This window comes from Musa acuminata, chromosome BXJ2-11 (genome assembly GCF_036884655.1).
Source record: "Musa acuminata AAA Group cultivar baxijiao chromosome BXJ2-11, Cavendish_Baxijiao_AAA, whole genome shotgun sequence".
In the NCBI taxonomy this organism is placed as follows: Eukaryota; Viridiplantae; Streptophyta; class Magnoliopsida; order Zingiberales; family Musaceae; genus Musa; species Musa acuminata.
Window position 1 is genome coordinate 23,116,519 of NC_088348.1, and position 21,482 is coordinate 23,138,000.

The 21,482-nt window shown below is 42.2% G+C and overlaps 3 protein-coding genes across 4 annotated transcripts; all 3 read left to right on the top strand.

The window, feature by feature from the left end:
- Window positions 1-712: 712 nt before the first annotated feature.
- Window positions 713-4,260, top strand: LOC135627403 (stachyose synthase-like). Of its 2 annotated transcripts, XM_065133493.1 has the most exons (5): window positions 713-1,080; window positions 1,203-2,712; window positions 2,844-3,021; window positions 3,102-3,469; window positions 3,550-4,260. In XM_065133493.1, the coding sequence occupies exons 2-5, from the start codon at window positions 1,264-1,266 to the stop codon at window positions 4,141-4,143; spliced, it is 2,589 nt and encodes an 862-aa protein (XP_064989565.1). In that variant the 5' UTR covers window positions 713-1,080; window positions 1,203-1,263; the 3' UTR covers window positions 4,144-4,260. The 2 variants fall into 2 exon arrangements, with proteins under 2 accessions (XP_064989565.1, XP_064989564.1); XM_065133492.1 differs by having other exon boundaries at window positions 713-2,712.
- A 686-nt stretch (window positions 4,261-4,946) lies between these two features.
- LOC135626358 (probable protein phosphatase 2C 42) lies at window positions 4,947-12,188 on the top strand. The gene is made up of 4 exons (XM_065131586.1): window positions 4,947-5,657; window positions 7,128-7,495; window positions 9,287-9,523; window positions 11,644-12,188. The coding sequence occupies exons 1-4, from the start codon at window positions 5,339-5,341 to the stop codon at window positions 11,854-11,856; spliced, it is 1,137 nt and encodes a 378-aa protein (XP_064987658.1). The 5' UTR covers window positions 4,947-5,338; the 3' UTR covers window positions 11,857-12,188.
- A 3,851-nt stretch (window positions 12,189-16,039) lies between these two features.
- On the top strand, window positions 16,040-20,866 carry LOC135626359 (dihydrolipoyl dehydrogenase, mitochondrial-like). The gene is made up of 2 exons (XM_065131587.1): window positions 16,040-16,398; window positions 19,391-20,866. Exons 1-2 carry the CDS (start codon window positions 16,144-16,146, stop codon window positions 20,639-20,641), a joined length of 1,506 nt encoding a protein of 501 aa, XP_064987659.1. The 5' UTR covers window positions 16,040-16,143; the 3' UTR covers window positions 20,642-20,866.
- The last annotated feature ends 616 nt before the right edge of the window (window positions 20,867-21,482 follow it).

The window sequence follows — 21,482 nt, forward strand, 5'->3', positions numbered from 1 at the left end:
AGGAGACCTACGTGGGGATGTATCTGCAATTCCACCTGTCTCCTTTGGAGTGAATGCTCCAGTAGTCCTGCCGACAAGCCCAGGGATTCCAGGAGTCTCGGTGGACTGTCAAACCCACCTTACCTACTCCAACAAGAAGAAAGAAGATGAATCGTCGAGAGCCCTCGTCATTCTGGCACTCAACTACAGTGGCTACCATACGTAGGATCCTTATCCAGACCCGTCTAAGATATTTCAGATATTTCATGTAATCCATCTGTCTTCCTGCGACCGCTTTTGAAGAACTTGCTCATGTCTCGCACGTTGGTGCAGTATTTGATGACACATCACCAGCTCTCTCTTTCGCTTTCTCTCTGTCGTTATTCAAAGAGTGGATATGTCGATACCTGAAGAGCCGTTCATCTTCCCTGCACAGAGGAAAAGGAGTGCTTCCCGTGGACGTTAAGCATTATTTAGATATCATGTCAGTCCATGGTCGGTTAACTGGATCGATTTCACGTTAGTTAGATCATGGTCGGTTAACTGACAGTCTCCCCGGGATTCCAGGTGGTGAAATCTGGTTGGCCAGATATATTTTGACCTTTCAAACCAAACACTTCATCCTTCTTCCCATAGTAAGAGCAACTTGACCATCAGCTCACGGGTCAATGGGTCCAAGGAGTTGTTTTTCTTGATCACCTTGCCTCCTATATATACTGATAGAAGATCATAATATCCTCAATATGATCAACGATAGATTTGTATATACTGATAAAAGATCATAATATCGTCCATCAATCTATGATCTGATTCGAGAATCAATCATAAATTTTTTAGAATTGATCTGATTGAGGATACTACGATCTTCTATCATATAAACCAGCCATGGCCCTTGATGGCTATCCTGTTCTCCAGTTACCTTCTCTGAAGCCCAAGTTGTCTGCTTCTTGTTCTGCCTCTTGGCTCTGAAGCAACTTTACGTGTCACTTTGGAGGGTCTGACCTTGAAGCACAGCTTTGATTTCTGCAACTCTCCAATATTACGGCTCCAATTCTCATCTGAAGAAGGTCCCCATCTCATCTCCTGTTTTGCCTCTTGACTGTAAGCACTCTTCTTTGTTGTTTGTGGAGGATTTGAATTCTTAGATATAGCTTTGCTTACAGTTCTCTGCATCTCCACTTCCACCAGTGAATTGAATCATCCCTCTTCTCCACTTGTTTCAGCTTTGATTTCCATCATAGTTCACACCATCACTTCCTCCCCTGTTTTCTCTTTCCCCTGCTTATGGCTCCTCCTGATGTTGTGTGCAACAACAGTGAAGCTATTGGCTTCACTAATCTCTTCTCACTTTGTGATGGAACGTTCGCCATCAATGGCGTCACATTACTCTCGAAAGTTCCGGGAAATGTTACCTTCAGTAGCTTTTCCACCATATGTCCCGCTTCCGATGCTCCCCCATCGCTCATCAAGCAAGTCAAGTCTCGATCCTATAGAGGCGGCTTCCTCGGATTCTCGCAACCGGCGGTGGCCGATCGGCTGGTGAACTCGCTAGGCAAGTTCAGCAGCAGAAACTTCCTCAGCATCTTTAGGTTCAAGACATGGTGGTCGACCATGTGGGTGGGAAGCTGCGGCTCAGACTTGCAGATGGAGACGCAGTGGGTGCTCTTCCAAGTCCCCGAGCTGAGCTCCTACGTTCTCCTCCTTCCCTTGATCGAAGGGAGATTTCGGTCCGCCATCCACCCAGGCAATGACGACCACGTCCTCATCTGTGCGGAGAGTGGATCCTCTCAAGTGCAGGCTGATTCCTTCAAAGCCATAGCTTACATCCATGTCTGTGACAACCCCTACACCTTGATGAAAGAAGCTTACAGTGCCGCAAGGGTCCATCTCAACACGTTTAGGCTGAGAGAAGAGAAGGCAGTCCCTCCCATAGTAGACAAGTTTGGTTGGTGCACTTGGGATGCTTTCTACTTGACCGTCGACCCTGTCGGAGTGTGGCATGGCGTGAAGGACTTCGTCGACGGCGGTCTTCCACCGAGGTTTCTTATAATCGACGATGGCTGGCAAAGCGTCAACTTGGATGGAGACAACCCCGTGGAGGACGCAAAGAACCTCGTGTTTGGAGGAGAACAGATGACTGCTAGGCTCTACAGGTTCGAGGAGTGCGAAAGATTCAGGAGGTACAGGGAAGGCACTCTCCTGAGTCCTGAAGCTTGTTCTTACGACAAGAACAGGCCTAAGATGATTCTATGCAAAGCTAAAGAACTAGAGAATGCTAAGAAGGCCAGGGATAAGGCAATCCGTGGCGGGACAACTGAATTATCTGGTTTCGATCGCAGAATCGTCGAGCTCAAGAAAGAGATCGACCAAATGCTTGCAGACAGGGAAGAGCTGCCGGTGGATCGCAGTGGGAGTTCCAGCAGTACTGGCTTGAGAGCTTTCATCGAGGATCTGAAGACAAAGTTCAAAGGACTGGATGATGTCTACGTGTGGCAAGCTCTCTGTGGAGCGTGGGGTGGAGTGAGACCTGGCAGCACCCATCTTGACTCCAAGCTGGTGCCCGTCAACCTCTCTCCAGGATTAGCTGGGACGATGGACGATCTCGCGGTCGACAAGATCATCGAAGGCGGCATTGGCCTGGTTCGGCCGGACCAGGCGGCCGATCTGTATGATTCCATGCACTCCTATCTCGCCAGCACCGGAGTGACCGGCGTCAAAGTGGATGTCATTCATGTGAGTTTCTACATGTTTGATGTAATGTTTCTGTGTTTTGATAGCAGAATAGAGGATTTCCCTCAACAGAGTAGAGAGATTTCCTCAACTATCATGTTTATATTGCTAATAGATTCGTGTTACTGATTCAGACACTGGAATACGTGTGTGAAGAACATGGAGGCAGAGTCGAGCTCGCAAAGGCTTACTACGATGGCCTGTCGAGGTCCCTCGTCAAGAACTTCAATGGAACAGGGATCATATCCAGCATGCAGCAGAGCAACGACTTCTTCTTCCTCGGAACTCGGCAAGTGGCCATGGGCAGAACAGGTGAGAACCCAAACTGATTCAACCTGATGGGGATTCCAAGGACGAAGGGTCATCGGTTTGATCGTTGATCTTCTTGATAGGTGACGATTTCTGGTTTGAGGATCCTCATGGAGATCCCATGGGGATCTACTGGCTGCAAGGAGCGCACATGATCAATAACTCTTACAACAGCCTGTGGATGGGCGAGTTCATGCAGCCGGATTGGGACATGTTCCAGACCGACCACGCCTGCGCCGAATTCCACGCGGCTTCGAGGGCCATCTGCGGCGGACCCGTCTACGTGAGCGACTCGCTCGGCTGCCATGACTTCAATCTCCTCAAGAAGCTCGTCTTCCCCGACGGCACCATTCCCAGGTGCCAGCATCATGCTCTGCCAACCAGAGACTGCTTGTTTAAGAACCCCCTCTTTGACGAGAAGACCATCCTCAAGATCTGGAACTTAAACAAGGTAAGCAACACTCACCACATCCAATCTCTTTTCATCGAACAACCAGCTTTGCCAGCTCCCTGAATACACACTATCTGTAGTTTGGAGGTGTCGTTGGAGCTTTCAATTGTCAAGGTGCAGGGTGGGATCCGAAGGAGAAGCGAGTGAAAGGTTACCCGCACTGCTACAAGCCGATGGCAGGAGCTGTTCATGTGACCGACGTCGAATGGGCTCAGAAGAAGGAATGCGGTGGGATGGGCGACGCTGACGAGTACGCTGTCTACCTGCACCAGGCGAAGGAGTTGTTGCTGATGACTCCGAGCTCCGACGCCATCCACTTCGGGTTGCAGCCATCTTCCTTGGAGCTCTTCAGCTTCGTGCCGGCGAGAATGATCGGTGGCGACTGCAAGTTCGCGGCGATCGGGCTGGTGAACATGTTCAACAGCGTGGGAACGTTACTGGAAGTCGAAGCAGGTGAGGGTGAGGGTGGGATTGCTGTGAGGATGAAGGTGAAGGGTGGAGGTGAGCTGATGGCTTACTCCGACAGGAAGCCGGAGAGAAGCTATGTGAATGGAGTTGAGGTTGGATTTGAGTGGGGAGAAGATGGAAAGCTGAGAGTGGATCTCGCTTGGGAGGAAAACAATGGTGGTGTCTCTGAGGTCACATTTGCCTACCGATTCATTGGGGAGAGCTAGTAGGAGCTTCCATGTCTGCTCTATCTTCTTCTCTCTTTGGCTTGTGTGCGGTTTCATCCATTGTAAATTTATGGTAATAACTCCTTCAAGGTTTTGCAATAAATTATATATTTGTTAGGGTCTTGATAATTAGTTGCCATAATTAGTTGGTTTTCACCATACTAATAATATTAAGGACATGGAACTGTAAACATTTATATGATCAGATCTGTTGTCATCTCAATCGTCTGTCTGTCCCTCCCATAACAAAATAAATATAGAAAAATTACGATGAAAATAAACATTCGGTAGAAAGAAGAGATGAAATGAAATTAACATTTTTTGGTGAAAGAATAAAATTAAGACATTTGACCAATAACATCATGCAAGAACGTAAAGATGAGCCATAGCATATTACCACATAACATGAAATAACAGTCAACTGCACCAGCTAAAAGTACCAAGTCGGTGCTCTCGGTCAAGCATGTGGGTCCCGCCTGTCCATTGCTCTCTTCCATCACGTCCCGGGTTCTGGGTTGGCTACGTCGGTGTCGGAAGGGCGGCCCTAAAACCACGGGCCACGGTCCATGATTAGACCGACTAGGATTGACGTGGCGTATTGTTCTTCTACCCAAGAAAGCCCGCTCTTGGAGGCAGACCAAACCCCGAATCTGATCTCGCGCTGGGGCCCGCCATCATCAGCAAGCACCACACACCAATCCGGGCACCCAGGCCATGTTGCGGGTTAGGTCCTCGTTGGTATAAATTATTATATCATCGTCCGCACAAGACTCATGCTGTAATATCGCACATCGTCGCGCTTGCCGGACACTCACCCAATAACTTCTGCCACTGATCCTTCGGACATGATGTGGGTTCCATGGATAAAGGCAAACATGGCGTCTGATAAGTTGTGGGTGCCTTCGCGAGTCGTGTTTTGCGATGTGGGGAACAAGCGACGAAAGGTCCTCACAGCGGACCATATTCCCCTCTCAAAGGCCGCTCTGTCGCCTCCGCCGCCGGCCGCTCTAGACTGCGCGCTTCCCCCGCCATCCTGCGCACCTCTCCCTCTTCTTCTTATTTCCTTTCTCCTCTCTTCTCTTCTCGCCGTATCTTCATATCTTTTCATCTCTATCGCCGGAGGGGAGGAGATCCCCTCTGGGGTTGTCGCGGTAGGGGGGTGAGGTAGAGCTAGGGTTTTGGCGAGAGATGTGGGATGCTGCGACAGTTGATGAGGCTGCTGACGTCGCTGTGGAGGCCGTTTGGCGGGAGAGGAGGAGACGCCGCAGGCGAGGGCGGTGGTGGTGACGGGGCCACGGGACGGGAGGGGCGGGATGGGCTCCTCTGGTACCGCGACCTCGGCCGCTGCGCGGGTGGCGAGTTTTCCATGGCCGTGGTCCAGGCCAACCAGGTTCTCGAGGACCAGAGCCAGATCGAGTCCGGCCCCTTCGGCACCTTTATCGGCGTCTACGATGGCCACGGTGGCCCCGACGCCGCGCGATACGTCTGCGACCATCTCTTCTCCCGCTTCAGAGGTGGCCTCCCGACTCCTCCTCTTGTGAACTCTACGCTTCTTTTGGTATTTGACCATCTGACGCCTGTCGCCCAATTTCAATGATTTACCTCCAAAAAAAGTTGCTTTTTTTTTTTCCTAGCAGAGCATCTTAGAAACATTAATTTCATTGTAGTAGAATCTCTGTTCTTAGTGCATTCATTTATAATTCCTTTCTGAAATTTGTTGTTTGTTTGCATACGATTTTCTATTTTCATGATTATTTTATATTGACCATGGTTCAGATTCAAGGTTGAATTGGAATGCTTGGATCCATCCCCAGGCGATGATCCATCTGCTGCTTCCTTCATGCATGCACCTGTCTCTTGATGTCAAGTCGGTGTACATTGCATTTGACTACTTTGTTGTCGCTTGCCAAACCTTGATGTATTCTTGGTCTCTGTGCTTTCCATTATCATTTTAGGGCCTCCAGCCTGATGGTAAGAGTGGAGTGAGCAAAATTAGTGTCATGACACTACTCAATAGGGTAACTGACTCATTAACTTGATAGATGTTAAATCATATGGTCTGGAATGCTTAAGCTTTAGTTAATGAGTTACCCATGTAACTTTAGACCTCCATTTCTGATACGCGAACTAGGGTGCTACAATTTTTTCCACTTATGGGTTCGGCCTGGTGATTTCGTCGATGACCAACATCATCCAGAATCATGGTTTTTCTATATCATGACATGTTTTCAGTCACATTTATTGATAGTTATTTCTTACTCAGGGACTCTCATCATGTTCTGATCTGATTTCATTTTGTTATGGACCATAATTGACCCATGTTATCAAACTACTTAAGCCTAAATTGATAGTACACTCATTTAACCCTTGTAGATCAACTTAAATCTTGTCCCACTTACAATGTGAGACTAAAGTGGAGTGTTACAATTAGGCTGACATTTTCACTTTAATTAGGACATGTTACATTCTCATAAATTCATTGGTTGATGAATCTGTGAAACTTCATAATTTTAGGGTCACATCTTCCACAAACTCTCATCTAGGAATGTCAAGTCGCAGGTATGTCTCAGCATTCACAAATTCGATTTTTTCTTGATAATTTTTCTGAACAATTGATCTCATTTTAAACTGCAGTTTAGGTGTTATCATTAGTTGTGATACAAGATTTTCATTACATAAATGAGTTTCCTTTTCTCTTAAGCTAGAATTACTTACATAGTATAAAAGTTTGGTTTTAAATGAACTTTTATTGTACCACACCATATGGGTTTTCAGCTTCCATGGATGGGAACTTTCCTAAATCACAATTGGTAGACAAATTCTTACCTATTTAGCTCCTTTTGTTGCTTGCAATGCTTATCATATAGTATAAAAATTTCCTTTCCTATGTTTTCATACTTGTAAATATTAATAAGCTTTCAAACTTCTACTATATTACTTCCTTTTTATATTTTTCCAAGTCATTAGGTGCCGTCTTTATGCAGAAATTTCATCTGGACCACAGGGCGTGACATCTGATGGCATCCGAAGAGCTTTCTTAGCAACAGAAGAAAGTTTTATTACACTGGTTTCTCAACTATGGAACACTCAACCAGATATAGCAACTACAGGTTGCTGCTGCCTTGTCGGTGTTATCTGCCAGAGGACCCTCTACGTAGCGAATCTTGGTGATTCTCGTGCTGTTCTCGGAAAGAAGGTTGGCAACACCGGTGAGATTGCAGCAATATCATTGTCAAGTGATCACAATGCTAATGTGGAGGCTGTAAGGCAGGAGCTTAAGGCACAGCACCCAAATGATCCAGAAATTGTTGTTCTTAAACATGGAGTTTGGAGAATCAAAGGCATCATACAGGTCAATGTGTTGGAACATTTCCAAACATGTTATTAGTCATTTTATCTATCTTGCTAGTGGTTATTCTTTGGTTTGGTTACTTGAATGTTCTCTGTGTTTTGGGAAAGTTATTCTGAAATTTTTCTTCATCCAGCTACTTCTATCATATGGTAATTAGTAAATAAATGTTTAGATAAAATTGCTCATTGCACATGATAGATACTGGTTTTCACCTAACCCATCTAGGACTTGATTTACGACATTTTGTCTGCCTGACATATCTCCATTTGCCCACATTATATGTTCCCTTGCCACCCTGAGGTCTATTGACGAGGAAAAAATAAGCCTATCTTTTATAGTGAGAAAATGTCTTATAATGGGTAATTCTTCCATCATCCTCCAATTCTCCCAGCTACTAACATCAGCATTGTGATTCAGAGAGGCAATGATATGGTGGTGCTGGTCGATGTTAGGGAGAGTGTCTTGTAGAGGATGGCGATGGAGTGGGGAGAGGCATTGATGAGTGGTAAGGTACAAGGAAAGAAGAAGAAAACTTGCATTTATGTTTTATCAATACTCAAGAAATGCCTATGATATAGTTCTTAAAGAGATCATATGAGATTGATAGAAAAAGTGGTACTTACTGATAAATAATTTATATGATAGAGATGCCACTAAAGTTAGGATTTTCAAAAAAGTATCCCATAAGATTCCTTTTTATATAAAGGATCAATTTGGAGTTCTTATATTTTTGTACAATTGGTGGATTTCTTTTGTTACATATTCAGAACAATCTTCCATAACACATGTTATTTCCTGATGATATTGTTTTGGCTGATAAGAGTGTAGTTGGAATAAGTTTTATAAATGAGTTATGCAAACAAACATTAGAAAGTAAAGGTTTTAAACTACGTAGAAACAAGATCAAATTTATGTATATTTACGTCAGCACTACCAAGAGAACCTAGAGAAGAGTCATTGCTCTAATCAAGATAGATGGACATTAAGTAAAATTGTCTAGATGCCTTCTATCTATAATTTATTAAGAGCAATAGAATAATAAAAATAGTGTTCATAGAGTTGAAGGTGAAATAATAAAATGGAGAAAGCCATTAAAAGTTTTGTGTGATCAATGAATGTATATCCTTTAGATTAGAGGAAAGATCTTGTTAGACAATTGTAAGGCCAATTATATATTATCGATTAGAAACTGACACTCTTAGACCCTGTGTTATGGATTATATTATAATTTCCTATGAGTTTATTAAGTTGGTATTGTTACACAGTGTATAAATATGATGTGTGTTAGACCTTGCCTTATCATAGGGTATATCTTATAGGGGTTACGACTGTGGTATTATGTCTGGTTTCTCGATAAGGTGTAGGTGTTACAAACTTATTTACCAGTTTTCATGTTAATCCTATATCTTCCATAAATCATATTCAGTTAGTGTCATCAGATTACATACTTTTGCTGTACCTCTTTTTCTGTTGTGTATGTTCTCTCTGCTGGTCTCAAAAAGATTTTATAACTCATAGCTTTATTTGAGATGTTCATGAGTTATAATCCCAGAGGTGTTTTGATAATTAATATAGCCATGTCAAACTATCAAGTAGTACCGAGCAGTTAATTTATGATTTGTATCCATGGGATATGTATTCTTGTTAATTTATGGTGCATGAAATTTAACTAATTTACATGAAAAACAATCACAGACTTTTCCCATTGACTATTGTTTTATTTCAAACTACAAAATTGCCTTTTTGATCTTGCAATGTTCTCTAAGCTTTAATTTGTATGATCAATTGCAGGTTTCTAGATCTATAGGTGATGCATACATGAAATATGCTCAGTATAACCGAGAACCAATCAATTCAAAGTTCAGAATACCCGAACCCATGAACATGCCTATCTTGACTGCCAATCCATCTATCACGACTCATCATCTTCAACCAAGTGACTCTTTCCTCATATTTGCTTCAGATGGTCTGTGGGAACACCTAAGTGACCAAAAGGCAGTTGAAATTGTTCACAGTCATCCACGTGCAGTAAGCATTTTTAATTTATTCTTGTTGCTTGTATTGTCTTATGCTATTTACTTCTGCATCTTCTTTTTAATTTCTTATAAACAGTAATGCATCTCTTAAAGCTACTACTTGTGCTTGGCACATGCGTAACTCTTTTTGGAGCCTCATCGATGTCCTTATCGAAGTGCTTATATACTTCTAGAAGTTGCTTACACATGAAACTAATCTTCATGATGGCCATCCTAAAAATAACTGAAATGCAACATGTTTAAAGTAATTTTGCTGATTCAGAAAGCAACGATGAACCCAGTGAAGATGGTCAATTGTAACTGCCTATTTGTTTGATGTGATTGATGAATTCAAATTCATTGCTTCTGTTTGTATACAATGCATTAACAGGGAGGGTTTAAAGTTAAAGACTCTTGTTGAAAAAAATAATTGTTTATCTTTGTTTTTTCCCTATTGAAGTGATATATTATTATCATTCTGTTGAAATTTTGTTATAGAATTTAAAAATAATGGAAAAGGGAGATTTGATGGAGCAAGAGTATGGCAACCGATTATTTTGGAATATAAGATTGACTAGGAGGAAGAAACAATAGCGGTTGGAAAAACTAAACAAAACTTATTTCTCCATCGAAATCGTACCCTTTAAAAGCTATTTGATGGAGGCATGATTTTCAGTGCTTTATTTTCTTAGTATTATTAACTTTTAAGTACTTCTATTATCAAGGCTATTCTAATTTTTCATTTTGTAAATAATATTTGTTATCTTCTACTAACTTTAATGCACATGATACACCAATCTGACCAATGACCCAATAACCCAATAACTCGATATTGGACCAGCTTATGGCCCAGTTCAGTTTCGGTAACCATGCTCTTTATTTGGCATCTCAACTTTTTTGGATAAACCTATAGAATAATACTAACATTAGTTTGGCAGATACAATTCATTTGGTGAAATGTAAGATTATACAATTTGAGACATATTGCAAATGTGATGATGTTTATTTTATAACATGTTGCAATGTGACGATGCTTAATTGTAATTCTCACATTTTTAAAGTAAGAACAAGGTCTAATTTGTATATGACAGTCATGTACTTTGATTCTCAAAAAATATTTTTCATCCTATTATGTTTCACTAGAGCTAAAATAAATCCATTTCAATGTATTGCAACATAACACTTAGAACCCCTTTCAGAAATACCAAATGACTGCTAAGCTATACTGTATTATGCTAACTCCACTATAGTTTGATGCCAAAAACTCTCTCGGCTTTCTATTTATAGTAAGAATTTAGAATAAAGTTAAGTATACTGCTCCCCTTGGAGGAGATATAATATTTGCCCAAATAAAATAGCATACTAATTTTTAGCATGAATAGCCTAAGAATAACCTTGGTAATCAAGTCAATGATCCATTTACTTCAAGTAAAATAAAATATTTGCAACATGTTATAAAATAAGCATCGTCACCGAAACTGTGATGATGCTTATTTTATAACATGTTCCAAATGTTTTATTTTGCTTGAAATAAATGGATTGTTGACTTTTTCTCATGATGATGATCGTCTTTGTCTTAAAAAAAGGGAAAAATTTGTCTTTTCCAGGGCTTGATTGCCAAGGTTGTTCTTGGGTTATTAATGCTAAAAGTTAGCATGCTATTTTGTTTGGGTAGATATTATATCTTCTCTAAGGGGAGATGCATCCTTATCTTTATTCTAAATTCTTGCTATAAATAGAGAGCCTGGAGAATTTTTGGCATCAAACTAGCAGCGGAATTAGCATAATACGGTATTGCTTAATGGTCATTTGGTATTTCTAAGAGGGGTTCTAGGTGTTATGTTGCTATACATTGAAATGGATTCATTTTAGCTCTAGTGAAACCCAATAGGGTGGAAAATATTTTTTGAAAATCGAAGTCCATGACTGTCATATACAAATTAGACCTTGTTCTTACTTTAAAAATGTGAGAATTACAATTAGGCCTTTCACGTTGACCTTAACCAAATTCATTCTACTTGCTAAATCCCAGGAATGGTTTAAAATATGGACTATCTGAGTTTAACTCACACATTCTGTAATTGTGCTGTGTCCTTATCGGTCTAAACTATCATCTGTCTTTTTGTGCCGTAGGGAAGTGCAAAACGACTCATCAAAGCTGCTCTCCATGAAGCGGCTAGAAAACGAGAAATGCGATACTCAGATCTCAAAAGGATTGACAAGAAGGTCCGTCGACATTTTCATGATGATATAACTGTCATTGTTATATTCCTAAATCATGATCTTATGGTCAAAGGTTCCACACAAGGGCCTCAGTTATCAGTTAGAAGTGCTTTGGACCATTGAAGCATATGAAGAGTTCTTTGAGAATTGTTGGACTCTCTCTAGCCGACAATTAACACAACATGTGTTGAAGGTTGTGTTGTTTGAAATATTGACTACTTAGTGGAAAGCCTTTAAACTTATTAACAAGGCCCAGACTGATACAATCACATAGGTCATCAGTCTGGACCAACTGTTTGTGGGGTTTCAATGACTACAGAAAGATTATCATTTTTCTTCCATTTTAAAGTCGATGTTTATCTTGTATCCTAAATTATTGTGCCACCGGGTGTTGTAATTTGACAACTATGGATAGCAATTACGAATAAATCTGTCCTCGATGTTCTTTAGTTCTATGCACTGTGCTGTATCATAATATCTCATTCTCTCTCTTTTTTTCTGTTTTGTTGGTAATGGAAAAAATGGAACCTGGTGATGCTTGACAGTTGAGATTATTGGATCTGTTTGCAAGGGTAAGGCTAATCTCTCTTTAGTTTTACAGTTGTCTTGAGTTATATCCAGCATCCTATAAGAATGGCAATGTGATACTTGGTTGAGGCAGGGATTAACGTGTTGTGTGAAAGGATATTTGCAGTCAATCCACCTGGTGTATTGTTTGCTGAAGAAAATTCCCTATGATTGCATTACTTCTCTCATCAGTTCAAGTGGTCAGTGGAGTATGGGAAGTAGAAAAACTGTTGTTTCCAGCACCAAGGCAACCATGCAAAGCTTTGAAAACTGAGCTTGCTACCGTTATGAATCAAATTCTGATGAACAAAACATGTGGAACATTCATTGTCTTGTTCTGTTAAATATGAGGATGCAGTGAACATGGAAGCTAACCAGACTAAAGATTGTTTATGGGATACCCACCAAACCACAATGAAAAAAGAAGAGTGTGCGCCAAGCTAGCTGGGTTTTGTGACTCTTATCTCCGCCACACAAGCTTAAGCATCCATTTTGGTGGACAATCAAGCAGTTCGAAAGGAGCTTTTAGTGTTTAGTTATATGCAGAGTTCATTGCACTCCCATGATTCTTTTGCAGCAGCAGCAACAACAACAAGATCAATAATTCATCAGATGGATGAACATGGTCTCTTCTAGCTGTGATAGTGGCCAAAATTGCTGCAGTTTGTCATGGTGATCAGAAGCTGCACATGGTTGCTGTCCCAAGCAAATAATAATGTGATGGGTGGTTCAGCCATGCCCATAAGGGAAAGCCAAGTGCCAACTACTTGTAAGCTGATTGGTACTGCACAAACTTCTGCCTCTGCTTGTGGAAGCATTTGTGGTTGGTGTTCTCTTGATGGGATGTTTGCTTGTTCTACTTACTAATAGTTTTTGTTGTATTTGACTTGTCATTGTTCCCCACAAAAAAGGGGAAGAGATCCTCAAGTAAATTGTTCAAATTTAGATACTCAAGGAAATAAATCAAATTGATTCTTGGCATTCATCCTATGTCAACAATATGCAGATAATAAATACTAGGAAATCTGATTATACACAATTAAGTGTAATCGATGTTTTGTATTTATATATTTTTCTTTAGTCTTTTAAAATGATATTATAATCATCAGGGTGTGTTCAAGAGTTTGGATGATAAAATATTATTAGATGCTGGGTGAAGCTTATGGAATTGCATGGGGATGGGTGTTTCACCCTCTTTTCCTTCAAAGATGAGGAAAAAGATCATCAGATGTTGACTTAGCAGGACAATCATCAAAGAAAGACAAATTCCTGGGGTGTTTCATTCTTTTAATTGCTTCTCAACCACACATTTCTGGGATTGCTGTTTGATTTTGTGTTCAAGCTTGCAAATAAATGTCTTCTCATTTCCACAATGCACTCACCAATCAACTTTGTTGACTGTGTATCAGAGTTCTCAGTTTCACTGACCTACCTACTTGTGAAAGGCCAAAATCATTACTTATATGTTGAAAACTTGAAGCTTTAAGGCATTAAAGTTTTCGGCCATGTGGTTTAACATGGTGAGATAAAGTTTGGCAAATCCATATCCATATTCAGTGAATTGGGTTTCTCGTGATGAGGTTCGATGACAAATGTGAATTCAGTGACCTTTAGCAGCATAATACCTTTCGGTGCTCCATGATGATGCTCAGTGATTGAGAAGAAGCAAGCTCAATCTCAGGAGCATGCATAGTAATCAAGTTTAGTCTTCGCACATGTATACCCCTTGTTGCCACATGCAATGACAAGCATGCGTCCCAAAGAATCTTACGTCTGCATTAAAGATTATGCGGGTTCCCCGGAGAGGAAACACAAGGCTAAGTTTGTAGCCACCATGCAATCTACCTTTGGCAACACCGAGCATAAAAGAATCCTTTGTAACATCTAATTGAGCTGGACAGTCGGTGTGGTAGCTGAAGCCGCCTACATCAGAATTCAGTGAACCATGAAAGGGGTAGAAGAATCATCCAGGGTGTTCTCATGAGGAGATCATAGAAGAAACCGTGGAGGATGATGTGAGGATCACAGAGAGAGAGAGAGCGCGAGAGAGAGAGAGAGAGAGAGAGAGGTTTCGTGCCAAGGAATCATTTGGGTGCATGTTCATTGATATGGGAAAACTTGGCCTTTGCCACAAGCAAATCCCATCTCACTTCTTCTTCTCCCCTCTCTATGTATCATCTCCTGTTACCTAATATATTGCGTATATATATATATACACACACACACACAAAACCCTATGTGCAATTGGCTCCTCTCTCTCTCTCTCTCTCTCTCTCTCTCTGTACATTCCTTTCCTTGCCCGAGTTCATGCCCAAGGCCTTACAAGTTCATCTTCTAAACAAGGAAGAAGTGGCCTTGAAAGGAAAATAAATCCCTAGCCATGGAAGCAGCTACTACTCCACAGGCCCTTAACCTCATCGCCACAACCCGAAGACCAGCGGAAGCACATCGACCTCGAGCCAGGCAAAGGCATGCACCGAGAAGAAGGCAGCAAGCGGGCATGAGCAAGAGGGTTGGAGGTAGCATCGGTGCATGGAATAGGAGGAGGCCAAGAACCACCGCGAGCTACGTGGCGAAGAAGATGAGAACGTTGCGACTGCTCGTCCCCCACGGCGAGTCGATGGAGCTCGACGGACTCCTCCGCGGAGCAGCCGACCACATCCTGCACCTGCAACTACAGGTGAAGGTGATGCAGACGATGGCTACTGCACTCTCACCAACCGAAGCTGATGAACGATCTATGGCCTGGTGAAGCACTTGATCCTCTCGGCAGCAAGCAGCCATCAAGTCTTTCTTGTACTCGTTTTCTTCTTCTTCTTCTTATCTTCTCTCTTGTGTTCTTTGGGACTGTTGATATGGACGTATCCCACGAGGACACGCGTGCATGCAGTAAGCGAGATACGAGTAATATCTTACAATGCCTCGTTTACCCGTCGTCACAGTCGAGCATTCATGTGGATTTGATGTAATCGGCAATTGCGAGCCTTTCGATCCTCTTATGAAACTTAAGCAATTCCTCCATCCAAATTGTAGCCATATCCAAACTTAAGAAATCAAATAAAACATAGATCAAACGAAAGTTTTAATTTTAAGAAAAATTAAAATGACCGCAAATGCATATCAATCGAAAAGGTTTAGACAGCAGCAATTCCTAATTCTTGTTGTTATTTACGGAGCAGTTGTATTCGTTCAATTCTAATTACCGCAAATGCATGTTCCGAAGGTTCTCTTCCCTTCGCTTCTTGCTGGTGTTGAGCTCTACGTTGAATTGAAAGAAGATAATGGACAGGTTATCAAGATTGTCTAACCCTTGATCGAGTTGAGCTCCTTACGAGCTATCATCTGCCTCCGCACTCGAGCAATGGTTTGAGGGGCTGTTATACGATGGGAGGATTGTGTGAAGCTCGTCGTCGTGGCTTCAGGGAAGGGATGATGTTTATGTTCTTCGTGAGGACACCATCTTCTCGGGTTTGAACCGTTCGACAGCCGCCATCTTCCGCTTCTGTCTTATCTCTCTCTCGCTCTCTGACACCACCCGCTGATCAACCGTAATCCAATACGCGTTGCCGCTGGCCCTCCGTCTTATTATGCATCCAGACCCTACATTCTCCATCGGACGGCCGATGACTTTTCTAAAAATGTCCCACATCCGTTTATCCAACGGTCCTGCTTCTCCCTCAGTCCCAAATCTCTTCCCGTTATATACATGTGTGTGTGTGTGTGTGTTAAAAATATAATTTATGGAATAGATAGTATGCACTGACTCTTTGCCCTATTTCTGCTGTCTCCAACTGCCTGCGCGAGAAGAAGAGGAAGACAGAGGAAGAGGAGAAGGCGGCGGCGATGGCGGCGATGGCGAGCTTGGCGAGGCGGAGGGCTGGAGATGTTTTCCGGCCGGAGGCGGTGCGGCGAGCTGCCGTGTTCTGCCGGGGATTCGCGGCGGCGGCGGACGAGAACGACGTGGTAGTGATCGGCGGCGGGCCCGGTGGGTACGTGGCGGCTATCAAGGCCGCGCAGTTGGGGCTCAAGACGACCTGCATCGAGAAGCGGGGGACGCTCGGTGGCACCTGCCTTAACGTCGGATGCATCCCCTCCAAGGTGAAAGATCGCCTCATCCCTCCTTTTCCCTTTCCGATCCCTTTAGCGTGTAGCATCTGTCTTCTTGGTCTTTGTTTCCGATTCATGTTTCTGATGCTTGATTGTGGTGATCGGTGTGAATCTCTGTGTTCGGTGAACCAGATAGATCTGATCTGTTGTTTATGGGCTAGATAATTGAATTCATGTTTTCTGTTTGTTTAGTGGTTTTCATAGATTGTGGTGTTCCTCAGTTCTGATTTTTGACTAAGTATTTCTAACAAGTAGATCGAAAGATGCCTCGACTCTGCTCCCCAACTCCATCCGTGTTCTTGTGGTCTTCTTATGGTAAACTGGAATCCTTTGATTGATTTGGGTTTCTTGAGGTAACGGTAATTAGTTGGAAAGGTGGTGGAAACGGTGAGGCTTGAAAGCGGCATAGCATTGTTTTGTTTCGTCCTTTTTGTTCACTATTTGAAGCACTGCATTACATGTATAGTATTTGCATATCCATTCTACAAATCTACTCTGGACACATGCTGATTTTATCTTCTTCAGATAGAAATTGAGTCTAAGCTACCCTATTTTATCATTTTTGGAGGCTTTAGGTATCATTTACTAGTCAGATGAGATGCATTTGCAATTGATTGCAAAATGTGGATTATTCATATATATGAGAGTTGGTCTTTATCAAAATTTAGTGCTTTGACAGAAGGGTCTCAGACTCACTGACAATGCAAGGGAGGGATCAAATTTTCTAGGGTTTTGTTTAGGTTTATTCAGTGCACTTTGGTTCAAGGGTGAGCTTGGAACTGAACAGATGGGTTGAAGTCAAACTTGAAGGCAAGGAGGAACCAGACTTGAACCAGATTGGAATTTTTGGTTTTGCTCAGTTCTATTATGGTTTTCAATTAGAGAAAAGAAGACTTTTTATCTCCTTGTAAGCATTTTTTCTGGCAGCATTCCGCCTATTCTAGCATCACACGACCCCTGGCCCCTCCAATCGCTTATGACCTTCCCTTTTTGAGTGATCCTTTGTTTCATCAGGCGACACTCCACCAGTGGTGCTAAGATAATAATGGCCTTTTCGAGATCATGAAGAGCAAAACCACTCCTTGATTCATCTTTGTCGGAGCAGAAGTGGAGTTTAACCAATGGATGCAGATGGGAGTCCAAGGAGATCGAGTAATAGTACGTGACTGCATTGTTTGCTGAATCGTCTGATTTTGGTTGGCAACAATTCTGCCTGATGTTTGACCTGCAGTAAGGAAATGCCAAGTCTGGAAGGAGTTTAGCTGATTCAGCGAGTTGAACTGTCAGTTTTGATTGGACTTGGTGGATAAAACTATTCAATTAGGAATATAAGAAGTCGTGAACAAAGTATTGAACAATTCATGGTGATTAATTATCTTGGCATTAAAGGAGAACCACTTCAATAATGTGTTTTAAGTTGTTTCTTTTCCTACTTGTAATTGGGATAACTATATAATTTGATGGTCATAGACTTGGGAATTACGAATGAAGATAATTATTTTTTCTTGTTCAACCAATGTATTAGTGATTCTGTTATATTTATCCATTTGGTGTGACTCATGATAATCTGCAGTGAGTTCATATCTCTCTCAAGGATTTTAATTTCGAATGATACCGTCCGTATCGGGCGGTATGTACCGGTCCGCTAGTAGACCGATACGCGAACAGCCCGTTACCGGACGATATTAGCTTGGCTGCGGCCTAGCTGCAACGAGGGAAGAAGAAGCGTCAAGGGAGAAGGCGCTCGAAGAAGAGGCAGAAGAAGAGGAAGAATCGGGAGAACCTCAACGCTTTCTGATCCGACGCCGCCCTCCCTTGACGATCTTGATCCAGAAGGTAACGCCTGTACCGTACCGTACCATACCGAGCAAAGCTCAAAACACCGGTACGATACGAAATTACGAACCTTGATCTCTCTTGCTCTCTTTCTCCCACCTTTTGTCCACCCTTTCCTATCCTTTAGAAGCCTCCCTTTGTAAAGCAGTTTCGTGTCTCAGTTCACCATATATCCTTATGCAATTCCAATTCTCAATGCTTATCATATGATGTTACCAAGCATGACCTTCATGCGAAAGGCATGGGTCCTCTAGCTGCCTGTGGCTGCAATCCCCATGTGATTTTCACCATTCAGATCACAGCAATCCTCCCACATGGGTTCCCTATCTTGGAACAATTGAGGAGTTAGTGGTTGGTTCCTATAGCTATGGCAAGCAGCAAATACCCTAGTTTACGTGTATTTTATATTCTAAAAATAACTAGCCCTAGTCTTGTACTAGGATTTAAGGGCATTGGTAAACCCATATATACGACTAATTATGGGGATTGATGCCATTCTTGTTTCACTGTCATGTTTGCTCTAAAGTTAATCTATCTAGTATATTGTACTAAGTTGCCATTCTTGTTTCACTTTCTTTTTCATGTCAAAGTTAACCTATCTAGTATATTGTACTAAGTTTTAGTTCCTGCTTGGGAGGATTTTTCATTACCTTGAATCAAGGAAGCGCTTGTTAGTCATGTTACTTCTAACATATAAAGGGAACTATAATGCTGAAAGCATTTTTGTGGACATGTTTTGACAGAAATAGGATCCTTAGAGCTGGAAGACCTCTTTAATGTATGGAGATAAGCATAAAATAAGGTTTCCGATTCAATTTCCCTTTTTTTGTTTAGGGTCTTTGATTCTTTCATATACTGTGCTCTGGTGTATTTCCAATGGCATTCCTTTCTCTTTCTCATGTGTATCTTTTGGTTGCCAACTTCTTCAAGGAACCTATGAACGGAATTGAAGCTGTAATTTCTGGTTTGGTTTAATATCTGCATTCCTTTTAGCATGGTTCAATTTTAATTTAGTAGCCAAAGGGATTCAGTTGGTTTAAAATTCTTGAGGAGCCAGAGTAAAAAAAAACAAACACACCTCTGAATAAGGTGCTGAACAGTCACTGTCAAGAGATTGCATCAATTTCTTTATGTTCCCTGCTTGCAGGCTCTCCTTCACTCCTCTCACATGTACCATGAAGCCAAACATGCATTCCCAAGTCATGGTGTAAAGTTTTCTCAGCTTGAAATTGACCTACCAGCCATGATGGCACAGAAAGACAAAGCTGTATCTGGTCTGACACGAGGTATCGAAGGTTTGTTCAAGAAGAACAAGGTAACCTATGTCAAAGGCTTTGGCAAATTTGTGTCACCCTCTGAAGTATCTGTCGACACCCTTGAAGGAGGGAACACTGTTGTTAAAGGAAAAAATATCATAATTGCGACTGGTTCTGATGTTAAATCCCTCCCTGGAGTTACTATTGATGAGAAAAAGATTGTTTCATCTACTGGAGCTCTGGCTTTACCTGAAGTCCCAAAGAAATTGGTGGTGATTGGTGCAGGCTACATCGGCTTGGAAATGGGATCAGTTTGGGGAAGGCTTGGTTCTGAAGTGACTGTTGTTGAGTTTGCACCAGATATTGTGCCCTCGATGGATGGCGAAGTGAGGAAGCAATTTCAGCGGATGCTTGAGAAGCAGAAAATGAAGTTCATGCTCAAGACAAAGGTTGTCGGGGTTGACACATCAGGGGATGGTGTGAAACTGACACTAGAACCTGCAGCTGGTGGTGAACAGAGCATACTTGAAGCTGATGTTGTTCTTGTGTCGGCTGGCAGAGTTCCATACACAGCAGGGCTCGGGCTGGAGACCATTGGTGTACAGACCGATAAGGCAGGAAGGATTGAAGTTGATAAACATTTCATGACCAATGTGTCAGGAGTATATGCTATAGGTGATGCGATACCAGGACCCATGCTTGCTCACAAGGCAGAGGAAGATGGAGTTGCATGCGTTGAGTTCATTGCGGGCAAGGAAGGCCATGTGGACTATGATATGGTTCCCGGAGTGGTGTACACACATCCTGAGGTGGCTTCAGTTGGCAAGACAGAGGAGCAGGTGAAGGCCTTGGGAGTGTCATACCGGGTTGGCAAGTTCCCCTTCATGGCTAACAGCCGTGCAAAGGCTATCGATGATGCTGATGGGCTGGTGAAGATTCTGGCTGAGAAGGAGACGGACAAGATTCTTGGGGTCCATATAATGGCACCAAATGCAGGGGAACTCATCCATGAAGCTGTGTTAGCCCTCCAGTACGGAGCCTCAAGCGAAGACATAGCTCGCACATGCCATGCCCACCCTACAATGAGTGAGGCCGTGAAGGAAGCCGCTATGGCTACATACGACAAACCCATTCACATATAAGGGGAACTTGCTAGATCATAACCCTGGCAAGTTTCCGAAAAATAATTTTGGAGCAGGTAATGAAAAAACTCTTTGATCTTTACCTCGTCTATTATCGCTCGGGGCACTTGACCGTGATTTGTTCATGCTTCGTAGCTTGTATTATCCGATTTTGCATGTTCTCTTTCTGAATTTGGAATAACATGTTCCTGAAGATTTTATCTTGAATGAAATCTTTTTCCTGCATCGCTTGTCCATGCAACTAGCACAATACGGAAGCACTTACAGACTCATGTGGCCCAACCTCTTCCCACTTGCAGTTGAGCTTAGATTTGTGGGTCTGTCTCTTGCTTTGCCATTGGACTAGAGAGCAGAAAGAAGTCAATGTTTTATTCATGTGTACCATAGAATCGTGTCTAAATTTCTTTTGCAGGCATAGTTTGTATGCACATCAGTTTCCTATTTAGAGTTCAACTGATATATTGCACCTTTTCATCATCTACATTAATTGATTTCTTCAGCATTCATGTCTTTGTAGTTTTAGTAACATCTAAGACTGATGAAGTTGTCAAGTGTCTTAGTACGACAACGACTTTTTTGAGAAAGCATCAGAAGAGTGAACACGATAAGCTTCCTCATCTCTTCTTCAAAGTGACATACAAGAATGACCAGTTTGTGAAAACCATGGTTAGTCCTTTTGTCTAAATCTTGATGCTATGTCCTTTTTCTGAAATTAATAACTATTTCTGGATTCTTGTTGAATAAGTTGTAGTAATCAGATTTTGATTTATTGGTTGCTAAAGTTAAAATGCAGAAAAAAGTGATTTAGATGCTTGACAAAGAGCTTCGCACAATCGGTCCT